Source organism: Hippocampus zosterae, chromosome 13 (genome assembly GCF_025434085.1).
Source record: "Hippocampus zosterae strain Florida chromosome 13, ASM2543408v3, whole genome shotgun sequence".
In the NCBI taxonomy this organism is placed as follows: Eukaryota; Metazoa; Chordata; class Actinopteri; order Syngnathiformes; family Syngnathidae; genus Hippocampus; species Hippocampus zosterae.
The window spans coordinates 14,043,728-14,056,285 of record NC_067463.1 but is presented as its reverse complement, the minus strand read 5'-3'; the positions used below and the strand labels follow the sequence as shown (position 1 = coordinate 14,056,285).

The 12,558-nt window shown below is 41.0% G+C and overlaps 1 protein-coding gene across 1 annotated transcript; it reads right to left on the bottom strand.

Annotated features, from left to right (window-relative positions):
* Positions 1-3,688: 3,688 nt before the first annotated feature.
* sparcl1 (SPARC-like 1) lies at positions 3,689-10,975 on the bottom strand. The gene is made up of 11 exons (XM_052084949.1): positions 10,597-10,975; positions 8,934-8,989; positions 8,791-8,844; positions 7,769-8,710; positions 6,683-6,776; positions 6,271-6,392; positions 5,448-5,568; positions 5,227-5,363; positions 4,943-5,091; positions 4,104-4,252; positions 3,689-3,856 (listed from the first exon to the last, which is right to left on the bottom strand). Exons 2-11 carry the CDS (start codon positions 8,985-8,987, stop codon positions 3,828-3,830), a joined length of 1,851 nt encoding a protein of 616 aa, XP_051940909.1. The 5' UTR covers positions 8,988-8,989; positions 10,597-10,975; the 3' UTR covers positions 3,689-3,827.
* Between the last annotated feature and the right edge of the window lie 1,583 nt (positions 10,976-12,558).

Sequence of the window (12,558 nt, the reverse complement as noted above, 5' to 3'; positions counted from 1 at the left end):
TGTGTCCTGTGATTGGCTGGCAACCGATTCAGGGTGTCCACCGTCTACTGCCCGGAGACAGCTGGGAAAGGCTCCAGCACCCCCCGTGGCCCTAGTGAGGTGGTTCGGAAGATGAATGAATGAATGAACAATTGGATAAATTGAATTCTGTATTATTTCTCTGTAGAGGGTGCCTGTTTGTGCCTTTCTCCAGAACACAGCTCACAGATGCGAGCCAACTGCAGTTTTATTAGGAACTTGAGCTCTCAACATGGGCCACAATGTATCCCTGTTCAATTTCGATGAAGCTACTCCATTTTAGAAAAGACTGTGCTCGGGCAATAAGACCTGGATGATGTTTCCCATGGCATCGGTTCATTTTGTTTTACCACATTCACACAATAGATTTGTGCAGAATACAGTATCTGCAATACAGAGTACTACAGGGCTGCCTCTAAAAATGGGGAAACATGATCCATTTTGCATAACGCACAGGTTAAGCTTCAACTTCGTCGATTATTAAACTATGAATTGTGTCAGTTTGAACTCCAGCAGAGCAACCAGTCAGTAGTTTCTGAATTGCTAATTGATTAAAAAGTTGTTCTGATTTCAAAAGAACTTCCCCATAAGAAATGATGTTGGCTGTTGGCTGAGAGCAGCCGCAATTAGCTTGCAAACTAGCCGATGGGTGTGGCTGGCGCCTCTTTTTGTGGTATGGAAAGTCCCGCGACGACCCTGTGGGATATATTTCAGCCACCGAACTGCAGGTTTTCACGGCTCAAACATGTAGGGATGTGTCAGCATAAAAACGATGCTAGCTGTAGTATTTGATTGACAAGTAAGAAGGGCGTGGTTTCTGCACATTCAACGGACATGTCCACAGCATTTGAGTGTGGCTTGATTTTTCAGGATTGCGTATTGTCAAATATGCTTACGTATGTCATGCAGCATAGATGAAATGTATTCCTCTCAATCCTCAGTGTAAATTTGCATGCAAACATGTTCATATTTGGCAGCTTGGTTGACATTTTTATGTGGTGTGTCAAATTTAGAAACACTATTTATATTTACGTAATACTAACTAGTTTTGGGGCTTTTTGCAAAGTTTCCCCTGAGGTTTGAGCCACTGGCTTTTGTAAATGCACTTTAATATCAACTTGCCCCCCCTGGTGGAGTCGCAACGTTTTCCAGAGCCCTCAGAACTCTGACCTATAGTTATACTTATTTCTATTTGTTTGTTTATTTATTGATGTACAATTGGGCTCATAAATTTACATAGTCTACCCTAGGGGTATGTAAACTTATGAGCTCAACTGTATGCATGTAAGTATTTATTGTAAACTTGGGTTATATTTGGCCCACAAAAGTAAAGTTTTCTGATTCAGAATAAATAAATAATTGTTTCAATGTCGATGAGAACATGAACACATTCAAATGAAGTGAGTGTGTACTATTTATTACTACACTGTTTCATTGAATACAAATTCAACACTCTTTTATTACTGAAACTTGATCATGTAAAATAAATCTCCTGTATGGACTCTAGTGAGCAAGTCTGTTACGCTTCCGCCGTGTACACAGCGCGCCTTTACTGCGCTCAATTTAAAGGGAATGAGAGGAGCCACTTCAATTGGCTGTGAATCAAGTTGGCTGTGTTCACTCCCACAATGGCGCAAACACCTGTTTGGAGCTGCTCCCATCTACGATAATATCCAAACAAAGAAAATTCCTCCCAAATGTCCAGTTGCACTGCACTTTGCTGGACATGAAACTAGGGCCCAACTTGTTCATCGAGAATGGGCTTCTGCAACATTCGTAATGATGATACTTTGGCAGGTGTGTTCAAATAATGTATAGTGAAGATGCAGATGGCGTACTATATGATTTACACATGGATTGGTGATTAATGAGTGGAAAGGATGATCAAGACAATTGTTGGGAAAAGCGAGATAAATTCAGGTTCATTTAATTTTGCTCACAATTCCTGATGGATGTTCATTGTGGTTCTGCGCTTCGTAGGAAGCAATCAATGGATATAAGGTTTGGTTCATTGGTTTTAGAGAAACAAAACAAATAGTTTTCATTCCTCAATTTCAAATAAATCTCACAATTCAGAGTAACATCATGAGAATCAGTTTAGATTAAGATTTATTAAATGTTATCATGGCGAGAAGAATGCTTGAAAAAAAGCAAGTAACACAGAGGGACATATAAAATGTGTTATACCACCGCACAAAGATGTTTAGCTTTGCAAGAAATCATCTTGTGTTAAAAAAAAATGTGTGGAGTTTAGTGTTTTCTACCGTCTTTATTACTGATTTGTTTTACTGTTTATTGTATATGTTAAATTGCTCCATGTACAGCATTTTGTATGCAGCGATGGCTGTTTGAAAGTGCTCTATAAATACTGTTGACTTGACTTGACTTGAGGCTTGCTCCCTGGCTACAGTGAGCAATATTTTGCAAAATAATGCATCGTGACATCTTCCGACATACAATAAACAGTGCACATGTTTGCTTTTGCTCACTGGCTGTGTCCAATTCACAGGCTGTCCAGAAACAAGGGCCGCATTTTCGACAGAACTCGGCCGCACGTGCTGTCCAAATTCACATTAAGCCTGTACAAATCCTTCATGGTTTATGTGGTCCACGAGGCTACTTGAGGAGGAGCCTTTGAAGATCTCAAAGGACCCAGTCTTGCTTCATTGATCGGATCCCCGAAATTTGCAAACACACCCTCCTACACCCCGGGGACGTTTTGTGATGCCAAAGTGTTTGTGTGAGCACTCAAGCTAATTTAGTGTTAGCCTTGTTGCATGTCCTGTGAGGGGAGAGTGCTGGGACACGGAGGTTCCCCCTTCATGCCCTCAACCATCCAAACACAAACTAATAGCATTTGCACATTTTCTTTTTGACTCCGAATCTTCTCATCGGTGCTCAACCCCAAAAACCACGGCCGTGTAAAACCACATCGACTGTTCACTTTTATGTGTGTATGGGAGTCAACAGGGATCCACCAAATATGATCAAACAACACAATGTTTGTTCCTTTCAGCTTTTAATGATACAGGGTGCAAATACAAACACCTTCTAAGGCAAAGTAAGTCACACATAGTTCAGAAGCAATTTTCCAATCTGACTGAGGCTGTAAAAGAATCTATTCAACAACAATTACAGGAATCAGGAAGCCTGCGGCAGGCAGTGCTCCGTGCAACACACTCTCCACTAAAGGTTTACCCAGCTTGGAATGCATAAAAAAGGGATTTAATTCTAACCTTTCATTAAAAAAAAAAAAGTAATTGTAGCGGCAGTGTCTAAAATATAGAATAGTATGAAATGTAAAAAATAAAATTAAGCATGTTGTTCTCAGATGTAAGGTGTTAGGATGTCAGGTCATTATTACATAGACAAATAAAGAAAATATGCAAGTAAAGAAAATATGGAGTGCAGTTTGCAGCTCTAACAGATTTCTACAAGATGTTGGAATTTGTGCTCTGTTAATTTAAACACTTGAAAGGCTAGCGCCCAGAATTGTTTTCCAATCTCTGTTCTGCACTTAAGCAGAGTCATGCTGGAACAGAAAATGATCTTCCCAAAACTTTGCCCACACAGCTGATAGCCTGATTTGCCCAAAATGTCTTTATTAAGGTAGAATACTTGAATTATAGGAAATTTATAGAAAATTTATAGAAAATTATAGGAAAAGAGGTCAAGCCCAACCCCTGATTCATTAATTAAAGTCTCAATACCTTTGCTCATAAAGAGCACAACTGGGGGGCGTTGCTCAGAATGGAACTGTTGGAGCATCTGCCATGTCGAGACAACTGTTGGTGAGCTACAGTGTGTCCTTAAAAGAGAAGGTTGACATCGACGTCATCTGTGGAGGGACAAAATCATTTGCAGGAATGGTTTGAAAATTACAAATAACATGCATTAAGTCAGAAGTAGGCAATCCAAACAAGAAATAAATTACAATTAATCAGTATATGGAGTGCTAAATAACGGATCCAATTAAGTGGGTTTTTTTGTTTTTTTGCAATTATTTTGTTAAAATTGATATATTGTTTATAATGACCTTGTTTACAAATTTCAGATTGAACATGGCGTGTGTTGGGTGATCTTACTGCTCTTGATGCCAAAACAGGAAGTCCACTCTGTAAGGGACACATGCTTGTCCTTGTCGGCATCACACTCTTGAAAGAAGCGAGAGGTACAGTGCTCCATAGGTACCAGAGGGACCCTGAGTGGAGCCAGTTCTGAATGGGATAGCACTCTGCACGGGAGAGAGTAATATCAACTCTTTAGATGGGGAGGCACGCCCACTGATCATAACTCAAGTCCATCCATCCATCCATTTTCTATATTGCTTGACTTCATTTGGGTTGCAGGTGGGCTGAAATCTATCCCAAATGACTTCCGCGGAGCTAGAGGAGGAATACACCCAGGACTGGTCGCAAGTCAATCAAGATAAGTAATCATTCACATCCACACTCTGTTTTCATAGGCGGGGGATCTAAGGCTGAGCACAAAAAAAAGGCATATTCTGATTTCCGTGTGAGCGCATGACTCGCTGCAGTAAGTTAAGCGAAGTGTGAGCATAAAGCCCAGCGTGCACGGTGAGAATATGCAAACTTCACATGAAGCTCAGAGCAGAGATTTAAACCAAGAACCTCAAAGCTGTTCGCCAAATTCAAAATGCAGTAATGTCATTTGTTGTACTTCACATAATGTCGTTGGGAATAGAAATTGATTAGACAGCCCCTCAAAACGTACTTCAGCTTACTTACTCCTCCTGAAACGTTACCTAAAACCTATTGATATTGAAAAGTAAATGTTTTCCATATCTGTATTGAATGTACTAAAGTTAAATGCTACACGCAGGATGGTGCGAAACAAATAACCTGACGACGCTCCCATTGTGGACTTGCTCAGTTGTCAATGTCACCCGTGCGGTAAAACTGACCTGTCAGAGGGGTGCTGGTCCAGCTGAGCAAATTGCCAGTGCACTGGGTAGATGTACATGTTGTAGTTCTTCTCAAAGTCTTGAGCCAGGAGCTCGTCAGAGTGATTACCAGCATGAAGACGTCTTTCACTCTCAAAGATTTTCTTCACCTATAAAAACACAGTCCAAACAACTTCATGGCGATGGTAACTTATTTTCGATAGAAAGAGAATTTAAGAAGGATAGAAAATGCAGCATTGTTAAAATTTGTGAATGTTCCTTATTATTTGGAGCACAAAACACACTCTGAATCGCTGCTTGGAGGTGAGGTAGCCGGCGGACATCGAGTCGTGTTCATAAAGCTGCAGCAGCACATTTTTGAGCCAGTCTCTCATTCGCAGCGGGAACTGGACCAGCTCTGTGTCCACACATGGAGGTATCACTAAGCAAGACAGAAGAAGAGAGCTCAAGGTCATATTCATTTGTGACGCAGCTGCATTTAAGCGAAATGTTCGTACGTGCTCACATTTGCACGGCCCTGTGTAGTCCAGATGAAGTCTGTGCCCCTTTTTGGTGCCTTCCAGATTGCATTTTGTGGCGAAAAGTTCACACGAAGTGCTGTATGTCTTGTTGTCTGTTCCACAAACCTTCAGAAAAAATAAATGGCAATGCGGTTGTCTGATTATGAAGGTGAAGGTGTTATTTCGTTGGCTGTTTGTTTGACTGTAGAAGGGTGACGGGGAACCCATGGCTATGAAGTACTGATACGAATACAAATGCATTATTTAACAGATTTTCTCATTAGGCGACATAGCATGGTAGGGCTTCGCGCTTCTGTCTCACAGTTGAGAAGGTTCAAAATCTCAACTCAGGCCTTTCTGCGGCGTTTCCTCAATGATCAAAAACATGAATGCAAAAAGTACTCAATTGTCCATGCTGTAGTTGTGAATGTGAGTGCGAATGAATGGACGCTTTTTTTTTAAACTGGCTTCTAATTTTTATACTATGTATCCATCAATTTTTTGTGTATTATGTGATAATATACGGTGTTTTTTGTACGGGTCATTATGGCCTTCCCTGGCACACAATAACCATGATGTGGCTCGTAACAACAACAAAAAAAAGAGTTTGGCACACATAGCAAATGTCATGTGTGCCAAACTCTTTTAGAAATGGATAGATTTTCTCTGTAGCCATTTAGGGTACAATTAACGTCCCCCAAAAGATTGCTATTTTCGGCCTCCTCATATCGGAGCCTACGTATACTGTCGCCTGAATAAATTGCTGCTCATGTGATTGGGCAAACAAACAAAGACAAACATTTTTAATGCGTTGGGATTCAGACTTACGTGATCAAACTCATTCAAACTGGGGGGGCATTCTGTGGGTTCCTGGCAGACACAACTTGGCTTCTTATCTTGATCAAGTTTGCACATTTTTCCACGCTTGCAGCGGAAGTCATCGCATGGATCTGAAACATAAAACAATGTGATTGCTGGAAAAACCAGTGAGCTGTCACTAAAGCACACCATCCTCTGCATTCCATCTGCCTTCAAGCTCGTACAGTGATGAAATTCAACCTGATCTCTCCGCATTCACTCCTAAAGCTGCTGGAGCTGTGTTTTGCTTGCAGCCATGAAGCAAGAATGACTCTGCTCATGCTGAAGTTTTGGTTCAATGTGCCATTCAGCAGATTGCGAGACTGTTGGTGGAGTGATTGAGTCAATGTAGAGAATGCTGCGGTATTAGGCAGACACCAACCAGGAGGGGCGTCTGGGGGAGAAGAAGACCTGGCACTCGGGTAGAGATCCACTTTGGCCCTTATCTGCACTGGGTTGACACCTACTAAAGGGCCCTGCAGGATGTAACACAGGCAAACATTCAAATGCATGCAAACAATTTAGAGGTTTAATCTGCTTCAAATTCAATCCGATTCAGTGTAGGCAAAGTAAACAATTTTCTTTTAGTGCAGGACATCCTTGAAAGGCACATGTCGTAACTTTTTTTCCCACTTGAGGGCAGCAGTAAAAGGTATACTGTACTGTACTGTAAAACACGACTAACCAGAATGTCAAGGGGCCCCTTTGCTGCCTTATCTGCGGAACCCCTATAAAAAAACAACCTTGAAATGGATAGAATGAATTTTCCTGTTGTGTATTTTATATTCTCTCTGTGTATCTATTATTTACTTGAATAACCTCAATTTTTCTAAAATGCCACTTCATTGTTTCAATGTTGTTTAAACTGTTCAAATTATGTATTTTTTTAAACAGTTCTATGGACTATTTGTGCGCCGGCTTTAGCCAGTGCCACTCTTGTGGCAATTTAACAACCGCTTGTTCACATGGATGAAGTGCAATCTAATCAGGAAACTTTCTCCATTTGCGAAAGGCAGCACAAAAACATTTTATTCAGTTCTGTGCCATAACTATGTGGATTAAGCATTTTCACTGAAATGGTTATGATTATGACTACTAAAGAGTAAAATAATGCGAGCCTAGAGGCCAAAGACATGATCCAGAAGGTTTATGATTAATATCCATGGTATATGTTCTCATTTATTATGATCTTAATAATTCCTCAAGCGAATATTCAAACACACACGCCGCTGGATATTTTGTGCAGTACTATTAGTGGTACTCTTCCCACATTTTTTAGAATCACTGGTATAATGGTTACAAATGTGTTACTTAACTTGGAAGTCAACGTTTTGTGATGGCGACATTTTGAGTGCAGCAAATGAATTCATTTACTTAACATTGCTGATGATATTTTGGAAGTTTTGACATGAGGGCATCGCAGAAGTGATTGTGTTCAACTTTGGATGCTACACTATGTGTGCCATACCCATTGTCCTGCTCTTCTCCGTTTTGCCTTCTGGACTGTGCTGTTATTGGGTCCTCCTCCCATCTCTTGAGGCGCTTTGTGGCTTTGTTCCGGATCATTTTGTTTTTCCTCCTTTTGTGGCGAGTGCTTCCTTGTTCTTTGCTGCTTCTTTGGTCTCCGTGTCTTTCCACTGCCGTTGTCCCCACTCTCAGCGTTACTTTTCACCTCGTCTTTCCCAGCCAGCTGTGCCTGTGAGTCTTTGGGCTTGTTGTCTTGAATTTGATCCTTACTTGACCCTCCTTGATGTCCTGTCCCTTCACTGTTTTGCATGACTTGGACATCTACGGCTCCACCAGCATATGTGTCCTCTTTTGTAGCTAATGTAGAAAAAGGCTTGATGTCATCTTTGGCTGGAATTAGCCGTAGAGGTGGCACTATTGCACTATCGCCAGCGTAGTCAAGAGTGGACAGTATCTTGGACTCTGTGCTGTCTTCAGATTCTTCCAAAAACGCAACATTTTCTTCTCCTAAGGATTCATGCCCATTTTTCTTGTTTTTCATCTCCACTTCTGACTCTTTGCTTTCTTTCACAAACATTTCACCACTTCCCACACTCTCATTTTTGACCTGCTCAGCTTGCATCGTTAACAATTTCTTTTGCACTTCTTCTGTTAGTCTGAACTTCTCTTCATCAACGCTTGTGTCCACCTCCTCACCCATCTCTGGTTTTTCTGCTTCTTCCTCTTCTGCTTCTTCCTTTTTCAGGAGGTCCACCAGATCGTCCTCACTCAGGAGGAAGGCCTCGCTTTCATCCTTCGTCATCTCAAATGCGCCGCTCTTTTTCTCAACGGTAGCGTTATCTTCCGCGCTCGCTTCCTCTTCTTCCTGCTTCTGGTTACTGGCTTCAACAGCCACTAAAGTGGGCAGGACCGGTGCCTGGTTGGACTCCTCAATGGCAATGTCCTGAATTGAGCGAGGAAATTTTTAAAAAGCCATTTTAAATGATGTTTTCAACAAAACAATTCTGGAGGAGTTGGCTTTACCTTTTCGTTGGCCGTGTGGGAAGTTCTCTGCTTTTCATGACGATTATTTTCTACCTGTATATAAACATTTGAAATGTGAATCATTGTGCCTGTGTATTTTGCAACTTCATTAAATCGTCTGAAATAATTACTTTTCCACTCACAGATAAAGGGAATGCTGCAGCCAGAAGGCAAAGAAATATTATGCAGGCCCTCATGCCTGGAAGGATAAACCAAAAGAAAAAAAAGAAAATACACATGTCAAATTTCCATCAATTACTCCTGACAAAAAGAGAATCAAAATGCTTTAAAGGACAAATTAACCCAATAAACCATATAGACAGACTCCATAATTGCCACAAATATTTGGACTTCCACACATTTGATTTGTGTGCAAAGCCGCCCCCCCCCCCCCCCCCATCATCATGGTAGCGAGCCTGGGCTTCACCTCAATTCCTTTCGTAGCTAAAGTCAACAAGACGCAGCTACCAGACTGGAAAAAAGTAGACTAAGTCCACAGTCCCTTTTTGTTGTTGTTGCAGAGCAGAAGCAGAGCAGACGTTGGCTGGTCTGTTCATGGGAACAAAAGAATCTGGTCTGATCCAGTTAACCCAAGCAGATCAAGTCAAAGCATGGCTATGAAGTGTGCAAATATTCGATCACAATACGTGATTTGAATATTATGTCTCTACAGATGGAGGAACTCTTATTCCAATACATGGAAGGTTTGCAATACTTGTAATCTATACTGCGTGCATGCACCTTGTTATTTATAGCTTGGACAATTGTGTTCAAAAATTTTATTAGTACCGTAAAAGTGAATATCCTTTCCTTGAAAATGTGTTTGTAATCTCGTCATCCCATTTCTTCTTTTTAAAAAAAAATTAAAAGATGAAAGGAGGTTGAAGCGTGAGTACACCTTTCTGCTGAAGAGCTACATTACATTTTCAAAACAGGCAGATGGGCCTGTTATTGAATAAAATGAATGGTTTATCCTTACAGCTATAAAACCATCACTTTTCAGGAGACACTTTAGATTGGTCAATAATATTCAACAAAAAAAAACTTGTATTATTTACAAAAAAACCCCTTGTTTAAAAAAAATTTACCTTTACTGTATCGGTGAAACACTTTTTTTCCCCAATTTTCATTATTTAAAAAAAATACAAATGAGCCACCTGTTCAAAATCGTTTAAAATGAACAAATGTGATCTAGTTAACGGATTTTAGGATGAAACGGCTTTGACACAAAAAATATGACGGGAATCTTGATCATAGTACAGATTAAAGTACAAAGCGAGCCGTTTGCCTCCCACAGCCGTACTTTACCAACCCCTAGTCTAGACAGACAGGGTAATTTAGAGCTATCATTTGTGGCATGATGACATTGACAGAATCTTTAAATCTTCTGATTGACTCTGGTGAGAAATGCAAATTCTTCAAGTTGCAATTACAGGAAAATGTTTATCTGAGACGTCTGTCACATTGATATATGGGCTACATAAATGGCATGAACTATGTATTGGTGAGGAGGGGTCTTCACTACTGACTAGTACATGCTTGACTCTTGGTCAGACACACTCATATATCAACATGCACATTTTCACAGTGAGTCTCGACAATCTGTAGTTTACATAACAGCAGTATTCATTCCCTATTGGTGATACACAGAAATCCCAAACCATTAGACAAAAAAAAATAGTCAACCTCAGCTAAAAGACGCCACAGTACAAGCATACCAGCAACTGCTACAACGCGTGAGCAAATTGGCGAGCGAGATAAATTATTGATGTGAGTAGAAAACATTGATGCGTAGTGAAATAATACCTGAAATTTGCTGGAAGAAGAATGGGAATCCTGCACAGGCATTAGCGTGTGCCTCCGCTCAACCTGGGAAGAAGTCCTTTTGTATCCCAATCGGGGATCTTACTCTACAAACAGCACACACACACACACACACACACACACACACCAGATGGGTCTGTTGCACCAACACACTGATAACAAATGGTTTGGGGCTCACAAAAAAGAGAGACCAAACTCCTGTGCAGCATCCATTTACTTTTCTATCTTTACATATTTGAATCACTTTGAGCAAGAGATGGGGTACAAAAGAAAAACAACCTTTCACACTCACATTCTCCTCCCAAACAAAACTCCACATTAAGTCTCAAGCTAGGATTCGAATCCGTGACATCTCGAATGCATGCGTTGGACGGAAAATTGAAAGTTCGCATTACTCTGCTGCAAGGCTCACCTTTCTGTGGCCAGTAAATTGTGATTCTGCATGTTAAGATTCAAGAGACACTCTAAACACTGATCATATAAGAAATGGAATATATAACAAAGTCAGCCTTGCCAAAGTAAATCAGTGACCACGCTGAGAATTCATCACAACTCTTTCACGATATGGCAGTGTGGTGGGAGAGTGGTTGGTTCAATTCTAGCTTTCCAACGGCTCTTAACACCTTACTCTTTGCCCTTTTTAGTGTCATGCTCTATTCACGCCTCTGTGGATTTTCTCTGGGTGCCCCAGTCTATACTCCCACATTCCAAAAACATGAAAGTTCAGTTCCGGCCAGTTCCCTTGACCAAGATGCTGACACAAGGTCTGGATCTGGTTCCCCATTCAGTTCGCAGCTGCCAACTGCTCTTTAAGAATGGGTTCAGTGCAGAGAACACGTTTTACGGAACATAGTAAGTGACAAATATAATACCGTAATCACAAAATGTCCGAACGTGAAACCAAAATGGATCACACCTGTGCAAAGCAGAAATGCATTCATCCTGCTCAGAAAAGTAGACCTCTAGGATTGCCCCAAAACATCAAGTTCAGCAGCCATGAGCCTGTTCAAAAAATGCGCTTTGATGGATGACCTCTACTCATATTTAGTATAGTGAAAGCTCCGCCGTGGTCTTTTGTGTTTTTCAACAATGATCGATTAAAATAGAGCAATGACGCGTGTCTTCCGCCATATTTAGTCTAGCCTGTATAACATTTTCATGCCCGCAGTAAACCAGGTGCGTCCTTGGAGCCATCTGTTAGCCTTGATACATTGCTTACTGGATACCTTGTGGAGACGGGTTGATACAAGCTTAGAAACTGTTTAGAAGACGTCTTGAGGTCGCACTATAGTCTCGGTACCACCCTTCTGAGGAAATAAATATGTTGTGTGTCCTTTGTGTGGGTGCGCTAGTGATCCAGCAGCCATTGTCTGTAAATCATTGGTGCCCAGAATATTCTGCAAATAAATGCTTTGAAGAGACCGTTCATCGTCTCCAGCCTGTATTTGGATAACCAACATCCTCATCACCCGAAATTAACGAACACGCAAAGGAAGACAAAGGCCACCTTCCTCCAACAGCTTCAACGGAGGTTAAATGTGTTCTTTCGTTCCCCAATACGATCGCTCTAAAACCAGTTGAAGTGACTGAAAAACGCACGTCACTGAAAACATGATGTGCTACTTGCTAGGTCAAATTGAGGTCCGTGGGCAGAGATTCAACCTTTTTGCAGAACATTTGCTCAAGAAAAGGTCATCACCGACCATGGCTTCATAACACAAAGTTCAAGTTCTCAACCTGAGTCTACTTCAAGAAGAGTAGTGTATTGTTAAAATAAGAGCGGATTTGGATCAGAGAGGAAGGATAAACATTTGGAGCGTGCGCTAGAGGAACAATGTTTGTGTGAACACTGGTTGTTACTTCACTTTTTTTAATCCGCTTCCTCGTATACTCTTCCATATTCAAGGAATGTATTCATCTCTCTCAATGCAACCGGCTGTGACC